Raw genomic sequence first — 26232 nt, forward strand, 5'->3', positions numbered from 1 at the left:
ATAGGCTGTTTCAGCTGGGCCACAGAACAAGGCAAAGACATAACAAGGGACCACAGTCTCTTCTTTAAAATTAGACATTTCCTGTCTAAGTTCAGAACCTGGGTGACCAGACACCCAGTTCTGGGTCCTGCTGCTGACCTCACCCCACACAATTGTGTCTGCTGCCCAGAAAGCCGAATCCAAGTGTGATTCATTCACTCTTGTACCATAATCCTACGAGATGTTTATTAATGCCATTGTATATTTATGCATATTTCATATGCTTGTTCATATTATATTTACATATTTTCTATGTTTTAGAGGTGGGAGACATATTTCTCAGTACTGCAGATACAAGAATAAAGACCAAAAAAGCCCTTGCGCTCATGTTCTTGCATTCTAGTGGAAAAAACAAAAATAAACAAATTAATAAATAAGAAAAATGTCAGATCAGTTCTTTTATAGAAAATTAAAATAGGCTTGTGTGAGAGTGACAGCTATTTTGAGGTGGAGGTTGTGGGGTTGACAATTTTTTTGGAAAAGTGAGATTCCTGAAAGCTTTGGAGTATCCCAGCGCTGCAGTGGTTTTGAGCTGGGCTGTTTCTCCTGCTGGAACATTCTGGATTCAGAAGCAACTGCAGCATCTCTCACTTTAGCTAGGGGACAGTGCTCCCTGATCAACCTCCTTACTGCCTAGCTCAGACAGCCAGGAGGAAATTAAAGCCTTGGAAGAGAAACGCAGTCCTTCTCCACCTCCCTGTCTGATGAGAGCTACCACCCTCCGCCGCTCTGCGGGACGGCGTGGGGCACGCTTATCTCCCAATTCTCTCCTTTCACCATGTCATTGTGGAAAAATAGCAGCTTTCTCCAAAATAAATGTATTTACCTCGCCAAGGATTATCTTGTCTGCCTGTTGCTAATCTCTAAAATAAAGGGCCTGGATTCCTTTGCACGCCCCGTGTTTAGCGTCTGCATCTCAATGTGCAGGTTCCTGCGTGTTGTCATCCTCCTGTGCCTTCCCTTTGTACAGCCTGAGCGTGTGCTGGGACGTTCAGGTGCTCTTCTGAGTGATGTTTCAATTGAAATTGATGAGGAGGAAATGACAGGTCGCAGCGAGGGAAGGAGAGATGTAATTTCTTGAATAAGTCATCCTGTCTCGGGTTTTCCTGACTCAGCTGGAGGATGCGTGAACAGGAAGCTGCTTCCAAGCCGACAGCATTACAATTTGCTTCTACTCTTTTTTCCATAGGTGCAGGCACTGAACTAGCAACATCCATAGAATGAGCACAGCCTGAATCGGGCTCACCAACGACTACTGGAAGGGCCCACAAAGACCCACTTGGTCTCGGTCATTGCCTTCAATTCACTAGAGGAGGCAGGACAAGCAGGGGCCGTCCCCTGTGCTCCACGGCACCCTGTCTCAATGTGCATCATCATCCTGCCTCCTCTTGGTTCACTCTCCTCTGCTAGACGCTGGGCCTTTCAGGGCATGACCTCTGCGTCTTTCTTGGTACTCCCAGTGTCCAGCCCATGATGTGTACCAGGACAGGTGCTCAGAACCCTTTGCTTTTCCCAGCCCCGGCTTGTTCACTGAATCAGGGTGAGAGTCTCCCAACTGGCCTCTTCCCACAGTCTGTTCTCAGCACAGAAGACAAATGGATGTGTTTAGAATGTAGTTGGGGCCCTGCCACAGCTGTACTCAAAACCCCATGTGAGCAAACCGTACCTAGAATTGATGAGATGGGGAAATTGTGAACACTGAATGAATATTTGATGAAACATCAAGAAGTAGTTTTTATAGATTTAGGGGGAATAATGGTGTTATGGTTTTGTTTCTCTTTCGACTTTGTATCTTTTGGAGATAGCATACTGAAATATTTAGAAACAAAATGATGTGATGATTTGGAGAATTGCTTTCAGCTAACCCAGTGGTGGGTAGAAGTGAGTGTTGGTATAAATCAGATTTTTCAATGCCTTGATGAGTGTTGAGTGGGTATTGGGTATATAGGGGTTTGCTTCACTGTTCTTTCTACTCTTGTATATGATCAATTTTTTTTTTTTTTTACCATCAAACATTTTTGAAATCATGCAATAGCTCCACATTTTCCCCACAGTAAAAGTCAAAGTCCTTACAATGGCCCACATGCCTGTTGTGAACTTCATCTCCTGCTGCTGGGCTCCTGGCTGGCTCCAGTCACGGGGATCTCTGGGCTCAAATCTTCCAGGCCTGTGCCTGCCCTGGGGCCTGAGCTCTGCAGTCCCCTCTGCCTGTGGGCTTTTCCCCAGCCTCCAGCCCCACCAGCTCCCCACCTCCAGAGGGCCTGATCAAGTATGCCTTTCTCAAGAGGGTCTTCCTGCATCACCTACTCAAATGCTGCTTCTTTCCCTGCCTCCCGGAGTACAAACACCATGAGGGCATGGGCATTCCTCCTTCTTCCTGAATGACTCACTTGCCTAGAACCATGGCTGGCACCCAGGGGATGCAGAAGAAATATGTGTTGAATGGATGCATTTGTGGAAGGAAGGAAAGGGGAGATGAAAACGGGCAGGATGCAAGAAGGGCAAGTGCAAAATTGGTGAAGATAGGAAAGGACAAGAGAAACACAAGAGGAAGAAGAAGAGGGATTGAATGTCCCCGTGTTGTCAGAGGGTGAACTAGAAGCCATGTCCACGGCCACCTCAATTACACGGCTGTGCTTCCAGACTGGAGAAGAAGAGGCCCATCTCCAAGTGGATAGGCACAGTCAGTGTACAGGGGCAGGGAGCCTTCTCCAGGGACACTTCCTGCATCCAGATGACTGACTTCAAGGTTCCCATCAGCTCCCACTGAAACCCGCTCACTCCTGCAAGGCCACCACAAATACCAGCTTCTCCCTGGGATGTCCTGGTTTCTACCTGCCCCCAGGCTGAGCTCCCTTCCTCCTCCAAACACCCACGGTCCCTGTCAGTCTCCACTGAGGCATTTGGGTCATCTGTTCATAGGCATCAAGTCCCTTAATCAACTGTGAGTTCCTGTTTGTTGAGACCATAATCTTTTCAGAAAATCTCAAAGCACTTCCCAGAGTCTCTGTGTTTCGTAAGAATTCATAGTGAGCTTTGTCAACAGACTGACACATGGAAGGAAAGAAAGGAGAAAAGGAGAAGTCAGGCTTCAGAAACAGGCAGTCCTAGGTGTGAATTCCTGAAAGGTAGCAGGTAGCTGTGTTACATCAGCGCACACCCTTCATCTGTTGGTGTGGGGGTGAGAGGGTGGCTGCAAGGGGTGACACATAGTCGGAGCCCAGTAGGTATCGTATCCCACTCTACCACTGTCCTCGCACTACCCAGTCCCTCTGCCCTGCTCCCTACTCTGGGTCTCCTTGTTTTAGTGCTCAAATCTCCAGACTTGCTGTATTTGTCCATTTCCAAGACCCCTTGGCTGTGTTAAGCTTGGACCCACCCAAGCCCCAAGGCATGGGGAGCTGCTATTGCTCACAGGAGTAAAAGTGTTCCTGATGATGACAACAGCCATCCCTGGGAAGCACACCCAGGAAGTTCCAGGAGGTCATATCCAAGAAGGTGTGGGCCTGACCAGCAAGTGCCAAGCAAGTTCCCTCCCCTGATAAATAAGAATAAATTAGATAAACATGTAGCTTTTAAAAACCTTTGCAGTCGTCTTTATGTAAACAGTTCCACCTACCGTCTAATATTATGTTAGGAAAAGGAACACTTGCTTCAGTTCAATACAAAATGAAGCAAGGTTCACACAAACATCAATTACACAGACATACGAAGATTGCTGTTTTCTTTGGAGATTGTGCACAAGCATATTGACAGAATGAGAGCCACAGTAGCTGGCATGACTTGCTGCCCACCCTGGAGCCAAGCCCCTTTACTGGGCACTATTTCTCATAACAACTCTGACCGTGGTGATGCCGTCCCATTGCGACAAGAAGGTAACAGGCCTGGCGAGAAGAGGTGACATGCAAGGTCGCACAGCTGGCAGGAGTGGAGAAGAGCTTCAAACCCTGAGCATCTCCTTCCCATGTCTGGGGTCCTCCCACTGCACAGAGGAGGAAGCAATCTGGCATGGACCCACCTGACCATTTAACTGACAGGGAAACTGAGGCCAGGGCTGGGGATGCCAAATGGGAGGACAGGACAAGTGACTTTCTCCCACCTAACACGTCTTGGTGATTGATGTTTATTCACCTGGCCTTCAAATAAGTTCCTCATAGAATCCTGGGGATTCGAGATAGTTACGGGAGGCAGAGTTGTTTGAAAAGCAAAAATTGCAGTTCACAGGTGAGTGAGGACAGGTTGGAGCCTGTGTTGAGTGGTAAGAGCAGGTCCTGATCCCAGCCCCCAGACAGAGTCGACCCGCAGCAAATACACGGCACCATTCTCTTCACCAAGTGACAGATTCCCCAGGCTAAAAGAAGCCACGAATGGACTGGGGCTGCCTCTACCAGGTGCCAGGACCCCCACTCCCACCCACCCGTTAGTGGCCACCTGGTCTATGAACGGAAATCTCCAGGGGCAGCAAGCTCACTAGTCCGCAGAGCTGCCCATCCCATCTTTGGAGGGTTATCCCCTTGGACAGTTCTGGGTCACAGTTCAACACATGTGAGTTGAGTCCTTACTTAGCACCAGGGACCCTGGCAGGAGTTGGACTCAGAGTTGGGTCTGGGTCCAAATCCATTTGCTGCAGGGCACCCGGTAAGCATCTTGCCCAGGTGTGCTTCCACACCCCACTTTGTACAACACAGGACATTGCGTCAGGAGCTGCACTTACTGGTGAATTGGACCCATAAGTTGTGCACAATCTAGATAAAAAGACAGTTGCTTCATTAAATTAAATGAAGTTAAGTGGAATGTTATGAGATATTATGATATTCAAAATGATATGGATGTTTACATGCAGATCTCTATCCTTTCACCCTGATTTTCTTTCACTCTTTTCTCAAGACTTGGCTCAAATATTATCTCCTTCAAGAAGCCCTGGCTGCAACCTGGGCTGAGTCACTTGCCCCTTCCCTGTGTTCCCGCAGCCCTGGGCTTCCCTCCTCTGGGGCTCTGATCACACAGGGGTGCCCTGTCTCTATGGACGTGACTCAGACAGACAACACACTCATCTCCACGTCCCAGGACCCAACACAAGGCAGAGCACACGGCAGGACCTCAACCATATTTGATGCACTGAATCCAACTCTTTGTTCTACTTTCAATATTCATTCCAAGTCCCTAAAACTGGCATCATCTCCTCTGTATGACCTTATAAAATTGGGACCCGTGTGGGCAAGGTAAGGCATAAGAAAGAAAAGACAGTTTACTTACTCGGAGACCTTGCAAACCAGGAGGTCCATCTCTGCCTTCTGGGCCCATTAGACCCTTCAGGAGGAAGAGAAGGGAGGCGGGGAGAGAGAGAGAGAGAGAGAGAGAGAGATAATGGTCACTGCAGGGTTCAACAGCATAGATTATGCTTTGACACATCACTCTCATTGGATTAGGCAACCCCATCCCATTCCAATAGGGAAATTGGGAGGTCAGGAGGGAAATGGCATCCCAATCGGTCAAATCTATAACACTTTAAAACACGTGCACCTATCTGATCTAATTAAGTATGTTTAACAGTGGGATGTAGGTGACATTGTTCACACTTTACACGTGAGTGCAGTAAGGACCAAATAGCTTGCTTTGTGGCTTGCACAAGGCACATAGGAAAGAATTATCCAGAACTCAGTATCTTTAATTCTAAGTCCAGTGTCCTTTCTCCTGTAGCTTGCAGGCTCAGAAAAAACTGGTTTGGGTTATCTGACTCTCAGGAAACAGTGATATGCGAAACATGACAGTCTGGATAAATAACTGAAATTTCCCAGGAAAGACCAATTTCAATTAAACAAGGAGCACCCATGCAGGGAGGGGTCATGTTGACCTAATTCAAATCGTGCCCCCCTCACCCTGTCTTGTATCTGCTCCTGACCTGGGACAAGTCGCTTGGCCACTGCTCAACTTTGTCACCTCCTCTCTGACATGGGGCTAACACACCACCTCCTCAGCAACCACGAGGCTCTCAGAAAGGAGGGATCCTAAACCTGTGACCCGGCACCCGAGCATCCTGACAGCACCTGGCTCCTACCACAGAGCGAGGCCCAGATGTGAGCAGAAACTGAAGCCCTCAGCTCTAGCTTCAGCTCTAGTGCCCCTTCTGGGTGACTTTTGGCCAGAAATGTCCTCTCTATACTTCAATTTCCTCATCTTCAATAAATAATATCACACTAATTGCTACCATTGCCAAAATTTGCATAACTTTAAGTGTCTAAGTTGCACTTAGGTCCAAGGTCATTTCTCTTGATAACGCCACGTAATGAATAAATGAAGGCAAGGACGGCAGGAATCGAGGGTCTGAATCTCCCTTCCTCACACAAGATTCTGCTGAGCTCAGGACACACAATGAGAGAAGACCCTGCAGTCCTGAGTTGTCATTAAGCGTCAAGACTTGCCTGGCATTGATCTGCCCAGCTGGCCCCTTGGCTCCACCAGACACTGGTGAAAGCACCAGAGCCTGTTTCATCTTGGGGAAAGGATGAAAGATGCCAGCATTTGGATGCAGAACACTGTGCACTGTTTCCATTTAGAGAAGGGGATACATCTTCCTCTCTTGGGAACTGCTATACCAAACTCAAAATTTTCCATTCTCAATAGAAGTCACTGAAGCCAACTTCTCAATTCAATTCAATCCAATGAATATTTAGGGAGTGACTCCTCTGCAGAGGGCCCTGAGCTAGGTGCTTCTGGGGACTCAAAAGAAGATAGAAATGACAACTGATATCAGTGCTGGGCTTAATAAGGCTTTATAGAGCACTGCTTCAGAAATAAGATCATTTAACCCTCATAGCATGTCCACACAGGAGATGAAGATGATGGTGATGATGACAATGTCCAAGTTAGGGAGGAACCAAATGAGGATCAGAGACATTAAGTAATGTTGCCAAAGGCACACAATTACTTGGAAAAATTGGGACATAAAACCAGATGCTCTGTCTCCTAATCCCAAGTGATTTCTGCAGCCCTGTTTCTCCAAGCTCACACTTGCGGTCAGGCTCCACTTTCTTGCTGCTGTCGAATACCTGTTGTGGGACCATCCTGCTACAAGCGTGTGTTAAGTTCCCACCATGTGATGAACCCTGTGGATTTAGACATGGGAGAGATATTGGTCCTGGTCTTGAGAATCTTATAGCCTTGGACCTCTCGTTACTTGTCCCCTTTTAACAAGGCCATTAGCTTGGCTGTTTGCTTTTTGAGTCTATCCAAGGGAATCTTATCACCAACACCATGTATTGTGCTAAATCCCAGTTCACTGAGAGTATCTTAGTCTAGGGTACATCTTCAGGACCATGGACAACTCTGTTGGGCAGCAGGGTTGAGGGGTTCTTTTGCTTGGATGTAGGGAGAGTCCAGACTCCCCACGCATCCTGCATAAAGGACCATAGGAAGGAGACATGCAGGGAATTTCCATTAATCCTCTAGAGGCTGCAAATGTTCACTTGAAATTATTTTCTTATTTACATAGCTTCTTTATTAGATGATGAGATTGGTCCATGTGTTATTCCATCCCTGTATCTTCAGCCTTAATATTTTACTTGCTATAAAGTAGGTGGTCACAAACATTTGAGGTTTCTTCTTTCTCTCCCTCCTTCATTTATCATAACATAATCTTCATAAAGGGCGAGGACTATCTGTATAGTCTCATCCCAGAAAGAGGCCAAGAAGGCTGTCTCTCGATTAAGCAGGAACAAGCATCTGTAGCTCCTTATGTCTTAGTGGACGCCATGAAGTGAAGTCTGTCCCCTTACACATCTTAGGGGAAGGATTGCTGCACTGTGCACTCAGTGAGGAAAGGGCATGGGCCGCACAGTCAGACAGACCTGGGTTCAAGTTCAGTTTTGCTTCTTAATAGCCATGTGAGTTTGTACAAGCAACTCAATGTTTCCTGTCAACAATGTCTGCACTAGTAAAAGATGAAAAGTAACACCTTCACCCCTGCAGACTTAATATGCATATAGTTTCATAAGAAAATATACTGTAATATAGACATTCAATACTTGCTGATAATGCATCTGAAATATGTATGTATATCTGCAGAGAGAGTTATATATTGAGAGCACACTGCATCACCTGCGGTATCTTCTTTAAATAAGAAGTTATAACAGGTATAACAAGGGTCGGCAGCTCTAGAAGCTGAGCCTTGGAATTGTTATAGAGAGAGAAGGGAGCTTTTCTGATCCAAATGTTTGATATAAAATTGTTCTAATTATAATGGAATTAAGTATCATCCAAGTCTCTTCTAGTTTTACCCCAGAAAAACCATATACATTTATCTTAATAAGGAGTGGGGCTCAATAGCTTAATATACATCTGATTTATGAACATTTATAAATAAGAATTCTCTTATTTTCTTCAGTAAAGTGTATTGACTTGAAAGAAGCAGCGGCACATCGCCAGGAGAAGCAATATTAAAGCACGGACCCCCATGGAGTTTACTGTATTCTTATTAATTGTCCTTAGTATCTGAACTCATATCGCAAAATGATCACAGGGTCCCTCCGAATGGCCTCTTTCCAAATGGCTATTTACACACCATTAAATTCTTAACAGATGGAGAAACCAAAGGCTAAAGTGTTCCAAGCCACTGCAAAGTCAGAATCAATCAGAAACATGGGAAAAGTGAACATGCCTTGGAAATGACTCAATTGGTATTTAAGTGTCCAGTGTTTTTATTCTACTTTGTCTGAAGGGAAACTGAAACCCCAGACTGAATGCCTGGAAACCCCGGTGATGGCCTGTGTGGGGCCTGGGCCTCTGAGGGCAGGGTGCCCGGGCTTCAATCCCAGCTCCGTGCTTGGTGACTGCGTGATCTGTGGCCAGTTGTTTCTCCTTTTCAAGTCTCAGCTTCTCCCACTTAAGTGACGATCATGATGGCACCTACCCCTCTGGGTGACATGGAGGCATCTGAGATAACACAGTGCTCAACAGTGAGAATGAATATTATTTTCCAGATTGAAAGTGTTCAGAGCAAACCCTGGACTGGGGAGGGATGACTTACCGGAGCTCCTGGCGGACCCGGTGGGCCCTGGTGACCTCTCGGTCCTGGAGCTCCCTGGTAACACAAACCAAACACACGTGAGCCAGGATTCCCCCAACATATGACCAGGGCCACCACCACCCATGCACTTTCCTGACTCAGAGTTTACTTCCCGAATTCCCAAAAGGGACCCAGAGGTATGGGTGTGGGCATTTGCGTTCCTGGCAGAAAGCCAAGCTGAGAGTCTCTGCAAGGTTCCATGTGAGCTCAGCCGCATGGGTGTGCTCATGGCCTTTCTACTGCTCCTGCGCCCTAAGTCCCCACACTGGGAGGACCTGCATGCCCCTTACCTGCTCTCCCTTCAGGCCTTCTCTCTGCACCTGAGAGATAAACAAGTGTTAGCAAAGGTGTGGGCATTTTCTCAACAGTAGTCAATGTCTTTCAGCTCCGTTAAGGGGATTCACATGGCAGCAGGCCTGACATTTCTCTGATTTTATGCCATCTTCAGTGTTGAAAGCCTTCCATCAAACTGTGTCATTAGCAGAGTTCTGCCCTATTCTTAGAAGTATAGACTCTCCCAATGGCCCGATGCTATCAGCACAGGAGTCCTGTGCCGAATCCCTGATCCCGACCGCTGGTGACTCACCACAGAGCCCGGTACTCCAGGAGGTCCTGCAGGCCCCACATCACCCTGCAGAGAAATAACAAACATTTCACCATGGTGACTCAATGCCACTGTCTCCTGCTGTCTCCCACCTCCCAGGAGACCACGTCCTTCTCTGTGCTCCATTACACAAGTCATTGCTCTGCCTGGGCTTCCCCTTTCTTGTAATGTTCTCAAAGCCTCAGTGTCTGTTCTTTTTTTTTTTTATAATGTATCCTAGGTTGCAGATTTTTTTTTTTATTTCAGCATATTATGGGGGTACAGATGTTTAGGTTACGTATGTTGCCCTTGCCCTCCCTCCTCCCCCCCCAGTCCAAGTTTCATGTGTGTCCATCCCTCGGATGTGCGCATTGGCACTCTTCGGGTATGCATATCTCCCCCTCCCCCTCCCCCTGCCCGACATCCAATAGATGTTATTCTTATATGTGCACTTATGTGTTGATCAGTTAATACCAATTTGATGGTGAGTACATGTGGTGCTTGTCTTTCCATTCTTGGGATGCTTCTCAGTGTCTGTTCTTATCTCTGCGTCAAGATCACAGGCTTCTTCAGGCAGAAATCTGATTTTCTCTTTTGTGCATATCTAGCCCAGCGCCTAGGTCTGGTTAGTGTTCCCAGAATACCCTCTGCTCCCTGAGAACAGCCCTTGGTCCACTATTCAGTGAGCACCTGCTTGTACCAGGCACTATGTTAGGCACAACAAGAACAGAGATGAACTCTTTTGGAATGAACCTCAAGTTCATGGTTCAGTACATAGTCAGCATTCAATAAATATTTATCAAATAAATAACAAAAAATAAATGCTGTGATAATCACCTCCCATTTTATACAAAAGTCTTGTACCTCTTTTTCCTTAACCCCAGGCCACCTGGGCTACGGTGGCTGTGGCTCAACCAGATTTCCCAGGGTGTGAGTTACATCTTGGTTCTATACGGGGCATGTTTCTCAACCATGACAACAAAAAAATCTTTGGTGCTGTTACTCCAGTGCCCTACAGCTCAAGCAAGGAGACCTCTTGCAGCCAACATGCCCCTATGTGGCTTCGGGACACAACTTCTGCTTTTACCTAGAGCCTAGCTCAGGGAGCGTAGGGACATTCAAAATCTGTCATTGAATAAGTCGGCAAAGGCATGAGTGAGTCCTGAATAAATATGAAAGCAGCTACTAAATGGTCAGGCTGAGGAGTAAGAGCAGACGGCCCAGGACCCACCTGCTATCAGGGATTATATCCCATGGACAGGGAATGTTTTCTCTGACACCAAACTGATACATTCAAGTGTTGCTTCCCAAATCCACTATCTCCCACTCCTGCCCAAGACATGGAAAAACCATCTTGCTTTTCGACAGTGTTTTTTCTAAAAATCCCGATTAATCATGTTTTTATGTCAGATATCTTGAGTGCCAATTTTTCTTACTATACTTCCTTTTTGTTTCTCATATATAATAATTGAGTATATATACACGCACGTATAATAATTCCGCTTTACTCTCTCCACGCTGCCACTGCCCACACGTGTGCACACATGTGAGCACATGCTTTACACACACGTGCATGTACACACACTATATTTTTTACCATTCTATAATGTCTCCCGGCATTTCCATGGCATGAATGCATGAAGATGTCCATGCACTCAGCACCCAGCCCAGATAGCTTGTCTCCACTTCTGCATGAGCATCTTCAATTGCTCCAAGCAGAGTGAGTTGTTCCTCTACTCCCACAAACTTTATTAATATTTTGGTAATACATGAATGTTAGAAGGCATTCGGAGCTATAATGTATTTTTTGGCATGGCTAGCTTTTACATATACATAGCTAACAGTTGCTGCAATGAGAGTTTCTATCTTCCAGGCCTTTATTTAAGGACTTAACATGGATTAACTCTTTTTCCCTATGATACCATCTGTCCTATCTTAAAGATGAGGACCCTGGGGCACAGAGATGTTTAGGAACTTATTCAAGGTCAAAAATCTAGTAAAGTAATAAAACCAGAAGTTTTTCATACAATCATTTTCTCTCCACCATGTGGGTGACATGATTTTGTAACAACCAATTTCAGCCACGTGGTAGCCAGCCTCCTCCATGGTCCCAGCAGTGCCTGCTGCCTGGTAGCCACATCCTGCGTGCATAGTGACTTCCCACACTGAAGCAGTGTCTGTTTATGTGACCACAGCAACAGCAGAAGTGCTGGAATGTGACTTCCAAGACTAGGTTATAAAAATGACTGTGCCCCCCATCACTCACTGCCCCATGTGGGGGGAAACAATTTCCATCTTTTGTGAGTGGAGCTCTTGAGAAGCCCACATAAGGAGGCAGGAAAGCCTCTGGCTGACAACCATCGAGAAACTGAGGCCTGCCAATGACTGTGTGAGTGAGCTTGAAAGTGGCTTCTCCAGCCCAGGGGACCCTTGAAATAACTACATCCCACTTGACAGACTGCCTGTAACCTCAGGAGAGACCCCAAGCCAGAGCAATTGGCCATGCTGTTCCTGGGTTCCTGCCCTCAGGAACTGTACAAGATCATAAATGATCGCTTTTGCAAACTACTAAGATTCAGGATCATTTGTTACGCAGCCACGGATAACTAATGCAACCATGGAGTCAATTCAGTAAAACTGTTAATATGGGGTAAAAATGCATCCTCTGATAGTCAGGTCTGTGGTAGATCACTAGATGGACAGATAGATATTATTAACATGGACCTCAGGCATTGGTCTATAATCAAATCTACTTCAGGGTCTTGGGCAAGAAACCCTTATTTGGGGGGCATCTCCCATCTGTAAAATGAGGGAGTTTAAAAAGATCATCTCCCCCCGTGGCTCCAATGACTGTCTCAAACTGTATAGCATCTAAGATCTGTCCCAGTGAGGCTACCTCAGAATGAGATGAGAGGCATCATACCACCTGAGCCTCACTGGGTTTCTCAATTATTCCAGAGAAAACCCCCAGACCATGCCACGGCCTTTTACCTTGTCCTTTCACTCCTGCTGCATTCATCATCAGAAGCAATGATAACTCAGCAATTTCCCAAGTACAAGGGGTGAAACCAGATCTATAAGTGAGGTGGAAGTTGGAATTTATACTACACACACACACACACACACACGGACAGCAGCAGGAAGCAGACTCTACCTAGATCAAAACTTCAAGGATCATTCCCCCTTAGTGACTTGAAATAAACTACCTATTTTAGGATTTAGCATCCCTTGTAAAGGAACTGCGGGAATATATTAAAATCCTGACACTAGGATAATATAACAATGTACATCTCAACTCTAAAAATACTCTGAAGGAGAAGGAATAATTAACTCAGCTAGAACTGAAGCCCGAGTGAGCCGGTGTGGACGACATTAACATTCTCCAGTCTGCATTCCTAAGCTGAGGTTTGTGTCAGCCTGTGCTGTTTATTTATTTATAACATGTACCTTGTCTGCTTCTACAAAGAGTCTGAGCAGCCTTTTTCCTTATTTTGAGCGTATGCTGGGAACTAGACTGACTCAGATGATGAGCTTCACCTGAACCCCGCAGTGAGCCACGCTGAGCAGAAGCGAGGCTGCTCGGGTCTCACCGTCTCAGTGGGGCTCCTTCCTCCTGGCTCAGCCCCCCTCCATCCCATGTCTGATGTCTTCCCAAGGGCCTGTCTGGGAACATCACCCTCTTGTACTCAAACACAGGCTGTGTCTCATCATCCTCCCACTACAATCTAGAATACAGCATCACACCTTCTCTTGTTATCCTGCCTGCTTAGGAAGGTCATTATTTTCACGTACACCTTCGTAAGCACTTCACCATTTGCAAAGAATTTTTGCATGCAGTTATTTCTGTCGAGATACAGAAATTTTAAGTAGCACATTTATTTAGTTAAGCCTTGTTGGAAGATGTTCTAAAATGGATGACCGATATGATAAAATACAACTTCTATTTTTTGTTTATTAAACAGCTAGTATATTTTATCACTCATATTCTGATAAAAAGAATTTATAAAATATTGTAGACCAGAGGGAAGGAGAAAAGGAGGAATAAGAAGTGAAAACGAAGGAGTATTTGTAAGATTATTTTTTTGTAATTACTTGTAGCCTTCCTTAGTCCCAAAAGCATTTTACACAGCATAAGATTTTAATACATCTGAGTATTATATAACAGGAATTTTATTTTTATTTTCTAATAGACTTTTATCCCTAGAGGTCGGAAAAAATTAAATACAATAGCTGGAAATGTCTGAGTTCCTGACACCCAACTCACCACCCTTTGTGAGCATTTCATTCCCTGAACTGCAGCCCAGGCCCCTCTCCCTGCCCTGTTCAGGTGGGCAGCTCGCACACCTGCTTGTCCAGCCTCCAGAGTTGTTATAGCCCCGGGTACTGCTTACCTTCTCTCCCTGGGGCCCTGCCATGCCAGGAGGACCAGGCCTTCCCTGGAGGAAGAAAGAAAAGGTGGGTTAGGACGAGCATTAAGGATACCATGGTAGGGTGGGGAAGGAGGAGATCGGAGGGCAACTGCAGCTCCGAGCTGTGTGGAGCTGGGCTCCTCCTCAGAAGCCAAGGTCCGCTTAGACCAGACTTCTCGGACTGTGCTCATCACTAAAAACCTCTTCCCCAACTAACCCAAGCTCCACATCTCCATGGTTTCCCCTTTGGAATCACACTGGTCCTGTAGTGTGGATGATGCATTCTGAGGAAGCAAAGCCCTGTTTCCTTAGGGATGTGAGGGTGTGAGCAAGAGGCAGAAGAAGCGAATAACTGAGATCTGCCTGGAGCCCTGGGGCGTGGAGGGTGGAGCCTGACGGAGCCTGGAAATCCCACCGGTGGTGAGCTCCAGTGAGGTTCCAGGCACCAGGGAAAAGGGAAGGCCCACCCAGACTCTGCCACAGGAAAACCAAGGTCCCAGACAGCTGGTGCAGGGGACGCTGAGGACATGTCCCTCCTGCTCTCCAATGTACCTGCATGGAAGCCTTCCAAGAGTGGCCAAGAGGAAGCCTGAGCATTGGGAGCTCCTGCAAGAGCAGGACGATAGGAGGGGCTCCCGGAAGCCCTGCACCAGCATCCCCAGGCCAGCTTCAGCACAGAAACACAGAGTCTGCGGGACAGCTGCGTAGTCAACACGCATCCCACTGGCAGAGTGATTTTTACAGGAATTTATCCTAAGACATACCTAGAGATGCACCCGAGGGTGGACACACAAGCACCCCCCTCACCTTCTTCACTCTAACAGCAAAGATCTGACAGACCTACAGGCCCCAGGACAGCAGCACCTCCCGGGCGGCTCCCTCTGCTCCCTCTCACCTGGTCTGCCGCCCTGGCACCCTGCGCCATCAGCACTCCTCTACTTGCTGGGTGACTGTTTGACACCCTCCTGGGGAAAGAGCCTCCTCCCTCTTTGCCTTCACCAAGGGGGCATTCCTGGTGCCAGAGCCAGGCCTGGCACAGAGGCAGCACACCATGGATATTTTTAATCAAATTAATAAACCGTGGCACACTCACACCATAGAATAGAAATCAGTCATTCTAGTCATGCCTTTGGTGAATATTTAAGGAAAAGGTTACAAGTTTATGATACAATGTTGAGAGAGAAAGGACGAGATACAAAATAGTATGATTCCAATTCATTAAATGACAATAGATAGAAATCCAGGTATTATTTCTGGGAGATGGGATTAGCTATCAATTTAATTTATATAATAATAATATAGTGTATTTAAACTAATATTTATTACAGTTAACTTATTTTGAATATAATTAATTGACATCCTTTAATTATTTAACCTGTAGTTCAATTTTTATATTATATGAACATATTGCCTAATATACTATGTTAAATTGTTAGTACATGTGATATTGTATTTTCCTAATTGGCTTTAATATGGATGTATGATTTTAGGTTTCATTTAATTTTAATTTTTTAACCATTCAAATATTTAAATTTAGTTATTTTTGGAATAGATCGTACATTCATGACTCAAAATGTAAGTGTGTAAAAGTTTCCTTCCCACCCTGCCAGCCACCTAAAATCCTCTTCTGGGAGCAAATTAGCAAGAAAGTTATCAATTTCTTGCTTATCCTTCTAGAGATGGCCCATGTCTATATAAATCACAAGTACATTTTTCTCCATACCATTCAACACTTCATTTCCCAATGAACAACGTGTCTCACAGACCATCCACATCAGCACATTCACAGTTTCTTTGTGAATTTCCACAGCTTCGTATGACTGCCTGACTCAAAGCATCCTGATTTACTCAACTTGCTCCTTGTTCATGAGCATCTGGGTTGTTACCAAATCTTTTATTCTGTGCACAACACTGCCATGTTCACCCCTGTGCATACATCACTGTAAACACGTGCACGTCATCCATTGCCTCGACACTGATGACAACACATCACATTTTCAATGTAAAAGGGATTTGAAGTGTATGCACCGGGATCCCTGGCGCTCTGGCGTGCACGGGGTCAGGGTGTGGCTGTCCAGCTGGGGTCTGGCCGCTAAGCCCCTGGAGCCTCCAGTGGAGCAAGAAGGAAGCCCAGGTGCTGAGGCCGGACAGAGCTCCGTGCCGGGTTCCAGCCCACCTACCTGCTCTCCTGTCTCCCCAGGTTTCCCGGGGAATCCATCCAGGCCTCGCTCCCCCTGGCAAAACAAGGAAAATGAAGAAATGAAAAGAGGAATCAAGCGATCACCAGGGAGCAGCCAGCTGGACATCCCTGTGGCTACTGTCACAGAAAGGGAGGGACACCTCGCAGTGCAGGAGAGCCGGACACACACACAGCAGCCCTACAGGGGATGGTCGCTCGGGGCCAAGGAACCTGGGTCAAAGGTCAAAGAAACCCGATTCTTACCTCTGCTTTTCATTTTTCAAATCTGTGACCCAGGGATGGCCATGTGCCTTCTGTGAGCCACACAGTGCCTTCATCCCATGGGTGTTTATGGGGGTGAAGCAAGGGACGCGTAAAGTTTGTAACGAAGTTAATAAAATTGCAGGCGTATTTTATGTATCATTCATTTATCCAGTGAATACATGTGAACGTCCACTATGTTCCCAGTGCTTGGGACAGACCCAAGAGTTGGCTAAGAGTAAGCCGCCACTGGTGCATCCACCTGCTCACACTGGGACAGAGCTGGGCTGAACCTCTTACTAGCTGTGGGATCTCGGGCAAGTCAGCTCACCTCTGAGACTGTTCTGTGTACTAGGATATCCCTTCTTCAAAGGACACCTATGGCTAAGTGATGAGGTGGCATGTCCAAAACGCCTGCCATGACCGGCAGGCAGAAGCTCCCGTGGTCTTCTTCCTGCTGCGCCCACAGATGTCCCTGTGTTCTCCTCACAGGTTGACTCAGTGTCTGGTGTGCTCAGCTGGCCTCCTGCGTCCAGGTGGGCTGCAGGAACTCAGTGGGGGGACAAAGGCAGGTGCTCCCCAGGTAGGCTTGTGCCAACAGGAGCGGCTGTCGCAGGGCAGCCCAGCAGCGTGGCTCCCTCCTCGGGGTCCTCAGATACGGCACTTTCCTTCCTGCCTCCACGCGCTGCGCCCCACGTCCTCTCTGCTGGCCCCTCTGTACCCTTCAGGGCTCAGCTTGATGTCACCCCCTTGACTTTTTAATCTGAATCAGTGCCCTGTTCTGCTCTGGTGCGGCCTCACCTCCACCTCCCGCACCTCCCTTAATTCAACTGCATTTCCGATCGCGTTTGCCATCCTCACTCACGTGAGGACGTGCAGTGTGCTCATTCCTTCATCCTCGTGTCCCCAGCGCCCAGTCAGCCTCCCAGAGTGGCCCCAGGTGGCATTTATTGAATGACCAGAAGATTACACATAAAATTTATTTGAAATTTAATTTGTCTGTAACTTTATTTCCCAAGTTGTTCTTTCTGTTTTCTTTTCTTTTTCTTTTTAATGTCGGTGCCTTTCTTTCAGGATGTTGTTTCTCTTGAAGTTGTTGAAGACTGTTTTTCTGCTCACTGTTGCTGTGCTCAGTGCGTGTCGCGGGTGGTCTGCCTGTGCACACCCACAGCCCACCTCTGGTGACAGCAGGGCTGGGTGGGGGGAACCTCACTGGAGGGTACAGCAGTAGTTTTTCTTCTTTGTGCAGGCGTTCCTATTCCTTCTAGAGCTTGCAGGTGACCTGGTTCTCTCCTTTAGTCTGGGGACAAACGCTGTCTTCCCACCGCCCAGTTCAAGCAGGGGACAGGGAAGGGCTGCCTGACTCCACCTTCCCCGTGCAGGGCCTCAGAGTCATTGCTGACTGCCCATTTTAACCCCCCACTCTCCACAGTCATTGATTTGAACTTGAGGTTGTCCAGCACCTTTCTCAACTCTGCAGTTTGGTTTGTAGTGCCCCATCTTGCATCTATGCAGACTTCATGTTTTCTGTCTCTCAAAAGTTGTTTACAAATTCTGGAACATGCTGTACACATTTCTGTTTTCAAGCACTGCTTTCATCAAATGAAATTTGGACTCATGGGAGGAGAGCCACTTGTGTCTGTCTCTCTGCCAAGCGATTCCACATCTGTGGCCACATCTTCTCCTCCAAGCTCTGTGAGGTTGGCAGGCCCGAGGGCCAAAAACAGATGGGGAAACTGAGGCCCAGGGATGTGAAGCCACTTAACCGGAGCTGGGTGTGCCAGGACTGGCCCAGAACAGCCCTCCTTACCCTTAATCCTCGGGCCATTTCGACTGCCCCACAGGGTCCGGGCAGAGCCCCTGGCAGAACACATGGGCTCTCCCTTGGGTTCCCAAAGTAGTTGAGTTGGTCCGGGTCTCAGGACCCACAGAATCTAACCTTCCTACTGATAAGTGAGGACAGGGACAGCCTCAGGGGTGCACCTTGTCCACGGTAGAAGGGCAGTAGGCTACCCTCCTAAATATCACCCTGGAACTTGGCACTTCCACAGGGCTCAGAGCAAAGGGAAGTGTGCCAACCAGCTATGCACCAATCTCTGCCTTGAAGCAGAGGGCTCTGTCTGCATCCCAGTTCCTGCCTGCCTTCCTCCTGCAGGCCAAGATGAGTAAAGCCTGGGGCCAAGATCTCTCCCAGCTGCAACTCGGGACAGCTGCAGGTACACAGAGAGGGTCTGGCTGGACATGGCATCAGCAGTCTATACAGCCAGTCAGCACAGAGAAGAGAGCCAGGCGGGCCGTGGCTGCAGGGCTGACAGATGGGCATCATGAGCAGGAGTGAGAGGATGAGCATGAGAGGATGGAGGAGGGTAGGAAGTGAGCCGGGCGGACAGGGAGAGATAGACAGAGACTGGGACAGAGACAGAGAGAGAGACAGAAAGAGACAGACTGGGAAAGACAGGAAGAGACAGAGAGATAGAGAGGGACAGGGAAAGACAGAGATAGAGACAGAGAGAGACAGGAAGAGATAGAGACAGATACAGAGATAGGAAGAGACAGAGACAGGGAGAGACAGGGAGAGATAAAGACAAAGAGTGACAGAAAGATACAGAGATAGGAAGAGAAAGGGAGAGACAGAAACAGAGACAGGGAGAGACAGAGAGAAACAGAGAGATAGAGACAGAGAGATATAGAGATAGAAAGAGACAGAGACAGGAACAGAGACAGAGAGAGAAAGACAGAAACAAAGAGAGACAGGGAGAGACAGAGAGAGTTAGAGGGAGACAGGGATAGGGAGAGACAAACAGAGACAGAGACAAGGACAGAGAGAGATGGAGACAGAGAAACAGAGAGATGGGGACAGAGAGGGAAAGACAGACACAGAGAGCAACAAACAGGACAGAGAGAGAATTTGAGGGAGAGAGAGACACAGGCAGGGACAGGGAGAGACAGGAGGAAGAGTACACAGGGCAGGGTCTCAAACTGAAATGCCCGGTAGCCGTTGGGTGGTGAGTGGAGCAGGAGGGCAGGGTCGGCCTGAGCCACCCTGGAGGGCCCACTCCCCGCCTGCGGGCTCTGCATGCAAAGCTGCTGTCGCCTGGGTTCTGGTGGGTTCTGCCACCACTGCACTGGCCACCCAGGCACAACCATGAGCAGGGCTCACGCAGCTGCTCATAGACTGAGGGTGAGGCCAGGACTGGTGGGTGGAGCCCGGGCGGTAGCTGGACACAGGCCGCAGGCCCAGACCCGAGCTCTCCCACACTCAAGCTGCAGGATCTTGGACCAACTCCTCAACAGCTCTGAGACTCAGTTTCCCCACCTACAAGTAGGAAGCATGATATTTACCCAATAAAGCTGCTGTGAGGTTAAGTGAGCTAATCTATGTAAAAAGCTTTCAACAATGCCTGGCACGTGGAAAGCATATATTAAAATAGTTAAGCAAAACAAAGTGTATGGAACAATGTGGGGGATAGAAAAGTAAATCAGCTTAAAGAGGGAATGGCATGGGGGGCGGGATGTGTGCTGGGGGACAGAAGGGACGGGGAGAGTGATGAGGGTGGCGAGAGAGACCTGGGTTCTAATCCTGATTCTCTGGACAACCAGCTGCTGCGGGCAGAGAAACCACCCCCACTGGGTCTCTATTTCCCAGCTGGGTTGAGATGATAAGATGTAAGGAAAAAATGCAGCTGCATTGCAAGAACTCTAAGATCTCTGATTCTCGTTTTGTTTAATTGATGGAGAGGTGCTCGTTTACACAAATTAAAGGGACTCAACCTTTGTTCTTCTGAGAACCAGGTGTTGAAACAGGCACTATCTCATTTAAAATTTACAACAATCGTGTGATGTAGCGTTCCTATTTTCAGTAAAGAAAACTGAGTCTAGGAGACTAACTCTATCCTCCCGTTCAGACAGCTCCAAAGGGGAGGATTGGGCGTCTCCGTCTCGCCCCCGCCAAGGCCACGGCCGCAGTCCCAAATCTCCAACAGCAGAGGGCGCGCGCGCTCCACTCAAAGCCTGGCCTCTCTCATCGGGGCCGCCCATTCTGGATGATTCTGAAATCTCGGTGTTGATACACACATTTAATGTGGGAAGGAGACATGTGGTGTGTTTCATCCCCCTCTCCCTCACATACAAGAAAAATCTCATATCAAATTGGTGGAATATCTCACCACCACCAGAGCTGAATGTGAGTCGTCTCCAGACCTCAGCTGCAGCCTTCCCTCCGGCCTTAGGTGACGCAGGACAGCCTAGTGTTCCTCTGCTGCTCTCAGAGGCCTGGTCCACCTCACCTCGTCCTGCATCAGTGCCCCCTGCAGCCTCCTAACCCTCATCCTGCCCCACTGCTCCAATCCATCTCCTTCCCATGGCCAAAGGGGTCTTCCTTGGATCCAGCCCCGGGCGTCCCTCCTTCCCCAGACCCGAAGGCTCCCACTGCCTGCAGGACCACATCCTGACCCCTCAGCCTGGGTACAGCACTAGCCGCGTCCTTCGTCCTGCCTGCCACAAGTGCACTCACGTCCATTGCTCTCTGTCACTGGAGCACGTTCTTGCCCCTGCCTGCCTCCGTGCAGAAAGCCCACCTCCCGTTCTCTCTGCCCACTCACGTCAGGAACGCCAACCCCTCTCAACCATGATGTACTCGTTTATTAAACAGAAATATTTAAAGTGCTTGGCTCACCTTTCATGTGTTTGCTTTTTGGTCAGAATCCGTCAGGTAACACAGGAAAAATGCCTGGTCCCATGGGAGATAACGCCATTACGCCCAACTCAGGGAGACTCCATGAAGACTCTCGCGCCTCCTGCCACCCAGCCCCATCCAGAGAGGTTTCTGCTTCCTCCAGAATCCAGTTACCCCCAAGCTCTTCCTCGCCCGTGACACGTAGGCTCGCTCTGCCCTGCACTGCGCACATCTTCCCTTCTCGATTAGGCTGTGAGTTTTCAGAGGCAAAGCCCCCGCCTGGTTTCTCTCATCACCCCCTCAGGACCGGGCACACCATGAGGCTCCTGAATGAATGAACATGCGCTACCCTGGCGGACTCTGCTTCAACAGTTCAACAGTCAAAACAGAAGCACATGGCGACCACCTTGCTGTATACAGACCACCTAATGTGGCCTCAGGATATGAAGACCAATGAAACACATCCTCTGTCTTCAGGGAGTTCCTACACACCCAGTTATGACACTGTGCTCACCCAGTAAGGGGATCCATGCCCTCACCCTGTGGTCAGGGAGGAACCCAGTCCCCCTGGGAGGGGTGAAGATGGCAGTCAGGAGTGGAAAGTCACTTGGCTTCCCCATCAGACACCTCCAAGCCAACGACGCCCATTCTCAAGGTCCTCCAGCCACTGGGCTGCCTGGTCTTTTGGGTGCAGACGCTACCCCCATCCAGTTCTCAGAGAAACCCATCCTAGAGCTGCCACAGGATGAGTCCTGGAGGGCACTCAGGACCTTGGCACCTGAGATCTCAAGTTGCTGGGTGCTTGCTCCATGAAGGTTGACCAGATGCACGAGTGAATGTGTGTGTCTCTATATGCCCAGCACACAGTGGGCACCCACCATGTACTTATCACAGTGAGACCAGTGGACAACACCAATTGGAAGTGACAGACTTATTGATGACATCTCATAAGGCAGAGTCGGGGGTCTGAATGGAAAAGACCAGAGGTGTACCCGTGTCCACAGGATGGATTAGGCCCTTCAAAATGCCAGTTCTCTTTTGTTAAACACTCAGGGAGCACCTGCCAGGAGCGAAGGCCATATGTGCTCTCACAGCTCTTTGATATCCACGGCCACCTGCTGAGGTGGCTTTATCATCCCTAAATGCTAAATAAGGACACAGAGGCCAGAGAGGTTAAAAGCTTGTCTGAGGTTCCAGAGCTGGTGGAGCCTCAGCCAGGGTGAGAATCTCATTCCTCCAACTCCAGGGCCAGTGCTCTTTCCAGGTTACTAGGGCCATCTTGCCCTGAACTTCCCTATCCCCAGCCAGGGCAGGACACCGGGGAGCCTTGGGAGCTCGAATGTTCACAGCCACCCAACGGTGTCAGGGAGACATGGCTTCCAGGCAGAACTGGGGCACACAGCACCCAGCGTTTGGCCCCTTTCATGAATGGCCTTTTTCTGTCTAGCTACATGCACCTCAGAGTCTGCTGACCACCCCGAGCCCAGAAGCCCCTAGGCAGCCACATAGGCCCTGCTGTCCCTCCACCAGCAGGACCTCCTCACATCTACAGAGCCATCGGTCACCTCACTGTGCCTGCAGAGATATCTCCTGGAAAACTCCCAAAGGAAAGCCCGTCTCCTGGCCTTACAGAGCATGTCCTGCCCTGGGCCCGGCAGGGGTGGGCCGTGGCGCTCTCTGCTAAGGCAGTGCTGGGCACAGCCGGGCAGCTGGAAGGGCCTTTCTCAAGGGAAGATGGAAATTTTGTTCTTGCTGACAGAATAAATAAGAGAGGTTCTTGAGAAGATAACCTGTCATAAGAACTCACCAAGAACTGAAAAGGCATCCTGCAGCCCAGGCTGCTCGCTTGACAGATGGGGAAATGGAGGTGCAGAGAAGAGACCAGGCCCCCTCCGAGTTACCCGGCACATTAGCAAGGGGGTCAGGAGGTACACCCAAAGCTGAGCTTAGGCTCACGCTCAGCCCCTTCTCTGTCTCTGTCTGTCTCTCTCTGTCTCTGTCTCTCTGTCTCCTCCCAGCCCCTATATGTATAGTACACGCTGCCCAACACCGCTCTAAGGGTTTTACAAATACTTACTCATTTCATCCCCATCATAACCTTATGCAGTAGACAAAATTACTCTCTGCATGGAGAAAATCCAAGACTCAGAGAGGTCAAATAACTCTCCAAAGGTCACACTGCTTGCAGAGCCCAGAGCTGAGATTCAATGCAGTCTCCAGAGCCACAGCACAGCTCCGTCCATGCCACGACTGTGCTGCCTGGCGCAGGCTGGAGAGGCCCCTGCCGACCTTTCCCCCAAGGCCTCACCTGGAGGTGACCCTTCACCTCCTGAGCTTCCCCCAAAAGTGTCTCCTGCAGGGGGAGGGGCTGCGGGCCAACCCGAAGAGACAGTTCAGGGGAAGCAGCCCTCGTTCTGCACTCGTGGCGACACTCAGGCCCGTCATGCCACGGGGGAGCCGGACTGGGGGTGAAGAGTTTTTGGCCCTTGTTTTCTTTGGGGCGGGCCCCCTGGCTTTGGGAACCCCTTGGCTTTTGGATTTTGTTTCCCCTTCGTTCCATTAGGAGTTTTCTTCCGGTTTTTTTTTTGTTCTTTTCAGGGGTTATTACTTTGGGTTTTTGTTGGAATTGCGGCTTTTTTTGCTTGGGGAAAGTTTTAACCCCAGGCTTCCAAAGGTTGGTTGGAAAGGTTGTGGACCCTTCCTGGGTTAAGGGTCTTTGTTTCAAGTGGTTTTTTTTTTTTGGCAGTACCAAGGCCTGTTTTTTTTCTGTGCTGCATTTCTCATGAAAAAAGTGGGAAGAGGAGATAAATATTTGTGACTATGTCAGTGAGGTGCTGGACACTTTGCTCCTACTATGTCGTCCGACATTCCAGCAAGCTTTGGAGAAGACATTAATATTCCCCTTCTGCAGATGAAGACAGAGGCCCCGGCAGCCCACGTGGCTGTCTCAGCTTGTCAGCGGGAGAGCTGGCCCCATAAGGCCTGGGGGGAGCCACCGGCTGCTCACTTCAGTCCTAACCTCTCTGGGAAGCCAATCTCACCGTTCCTCAGAGGCTCAGCTGAAGCCACAGCAGCCAGGAAGTTTTGAGACCACTTTTCAGATGGAGTTGTGCTCCTGCCCCGAGCCCGTGGTGGGTGCTTTCTCTCTATGAGTTCCTAGCTCATGCGGTGTGGCCCGGGCAGCTTCCAGCAGCTTCCATCTGCTTCTGGGATTCGTCTAAGACTGAACTCCAAAATATGTTGTCTCAACCCACCCCACACATCTCCAAAAAGTCCACATTCACACCCCTGTTATTTAAGGCCCTCTGCAAGCTGAGTGTCATCTTGTTCCTGCATCACCTCTCACCTGGTGTCCAGCGCACCCCGACGCGTGGACAGGTGAGGACCGACTGTGGGCTTTGCTTCAGGTCCCACCTGCAGCAGGGAAGGCCCAGAGATGAGTCAGCTGTGAGTGCTATGCTCAGAAAGTTAAGGGTCTGCCTGTGTGTGTTGGGGGTGGGGGTGGAAGACAAATAAATGCCATGCAAGTGACTGAGGCAGTCGGGGTGAAAACTGTAGGGGTTCTGGAAACACAGGGGGACTTCTCAGGGAGCGAAGCTTAAACAAAGAGCTAAAAACGTTCATGCAGATACCTGTGGCTGTCTAGCTGGGTGGGTGGGGACGTGACTGAAGGAATGAGGAGATGAATGAATGAATGCATCAATCAATCAATTCAACTTTTCAGACATTCTTAGTCAGACTATAGGCTTCTTGGGTGAGGGCTTATGCATGTACTTTCTTGGATCTTTTTTATGGAACATTAAAAACAGCTAAGCACCTAAAACATAGTTTTTGAATTTTTTAGGCTTTCTTCAATATTCCTTCATGAGGCAGAAGACACCGTGGTGCTAGACCAGTGGGCACACAGGGAACCTCTCAATGCAAGCAGAACTGAGACCCAGTAAGGAGGAGGCTTCTTCTTATTTAGTTTCCTTTTCACATGTCAGATCAGTGCTGTGTGACGTGAACTCACATCTCCTGGACCCCTGGTACACATATGGACACTGAATCCAGACGAGGCCAACCAAAGCCCCTGTGAGCAGGCCCCTCGGGGCCCCTGCAATGACCTCCATGAGCTCCCACCTGCGGATCCTGGGACGCCCCTCAGGACAGTCTCAGCCCAGCCCCAGGCCTCGAGCACATGGAGAAGCCATAGCCATGGCCCGCTGTCTGAGGGAGGTGCCATCCTCAGCTCATCGGGGCTCCTGGGCTTCTGCCCCCTGAGGCCCCACGTTGGTTCTGGCTCAGGGTCTGATGCCCGGGTCCCAGGGATCTCAGGGGTCTGTATCCCTCCAAGTATAGCCATTTCTTGTCTTGACAACATCTGGCTCTGCACACGCTACTGTCCTTTGTGTTGGTTCTGCACCTTCAATTCACCAGCTGTCCTTCCTAGAGGCGACCTGGTCTTAGGCCATGTGATTGTACGGAGTTATCTCTTATTCATTTATTGATTTCGCAAGTGCTTATCAGGGGGTACCTATGTTCCAAGCTCTACATTAAGCACTGTACACCTACAGCTATGCACTCAGCTGACTTCATAAACATCTGTCTTGCCCACTAAACTCCGGGACGTTGGCAGCAGGGCCTGTGCCTCAGTCTTCCCTGGGCCTGGCCTGAAATAGGTGCTCTGTGGGTACCGAGGGGAGACTGAATGCCTGGAGGTCTGTTCCAGACCCCTGGCCAGGCACCTGTGACTATACCCTCAGGTGACAGCCAGTATGTGGACCGCACAGGCCTGGGCCTTCAGCCTGAATCTCTGTGGAGCCAACCACACACTTGGGACGTGCAGCCTGGACTTCCCTCTTCCTTCTATAGCCCAGCGCCACTGCAGGGCCAGGTCCCCAAACCTTGCTCACTCCTGCACAAGTTGTGCAAATCAGACCCCTGCACCCTCGAACACCCAGCAACCCCCGCCTGCCTGTGCCCAGATGCTCAGTTATTAAAAATGCCACTTTCAGGGAACAGAGGCCCCCAGAGACGAGT

The 26232-nt window shown here is 48.9% G+C and overlaps 1 protein-coding gene across 1 annotated transcript in view; it reads right to left on the reverse strand.

The window, feature by feature from the left end:
• The window catches only part of COL22A1 (collagen, type XXII, alpha 1), a 253420-nt gene that overhangs the window by 135586 nt on the left and 91602 nt on the right, over nt 1-26232 (reverse strand). Inside the window, exons 17-22 of the mRNA XM_012648005.1 lie at nt 16276-16329; nt 14078-14122; nt 9690-9734; nt 9394-9423; nt 9065-9118; nt 5296-5349 (exon numbers count right to left, since the gene is read on the reverse strand). Coding sequence (XP_012503459.1) covers nt 5296-5349; nt 9065-9118; nt 9394-9423; nt 9690-9734; nt 14078-14122; nt 16276-16329 — 282 coding nt within the window. The remainder of the gene's footprint in view (nt 1-5295; nt 5350-9064; nt 9119-9393; nt 9424-9689; nt 9735-14077; nt 14123-16275; nt 16330-26232) is intronic.

This window comes from Propithecus coquereli, unplaced genomic scaffold, assembly GCF_000956105.1.
Source record: "Propithecus coquereli isolate 6110/MARCELLA unplaced genomic scaffold, Pcoq_1.0 Scaffold28, whole genome shotgun sequence".
In the NCBI taxonomy this organism is placed as follows: domain Eukaryota; kingdom Metazoa; phylum Chordata; class Mammalia; order Primates; family Indriidae; genus Propithecus; species Propithecus coquereli.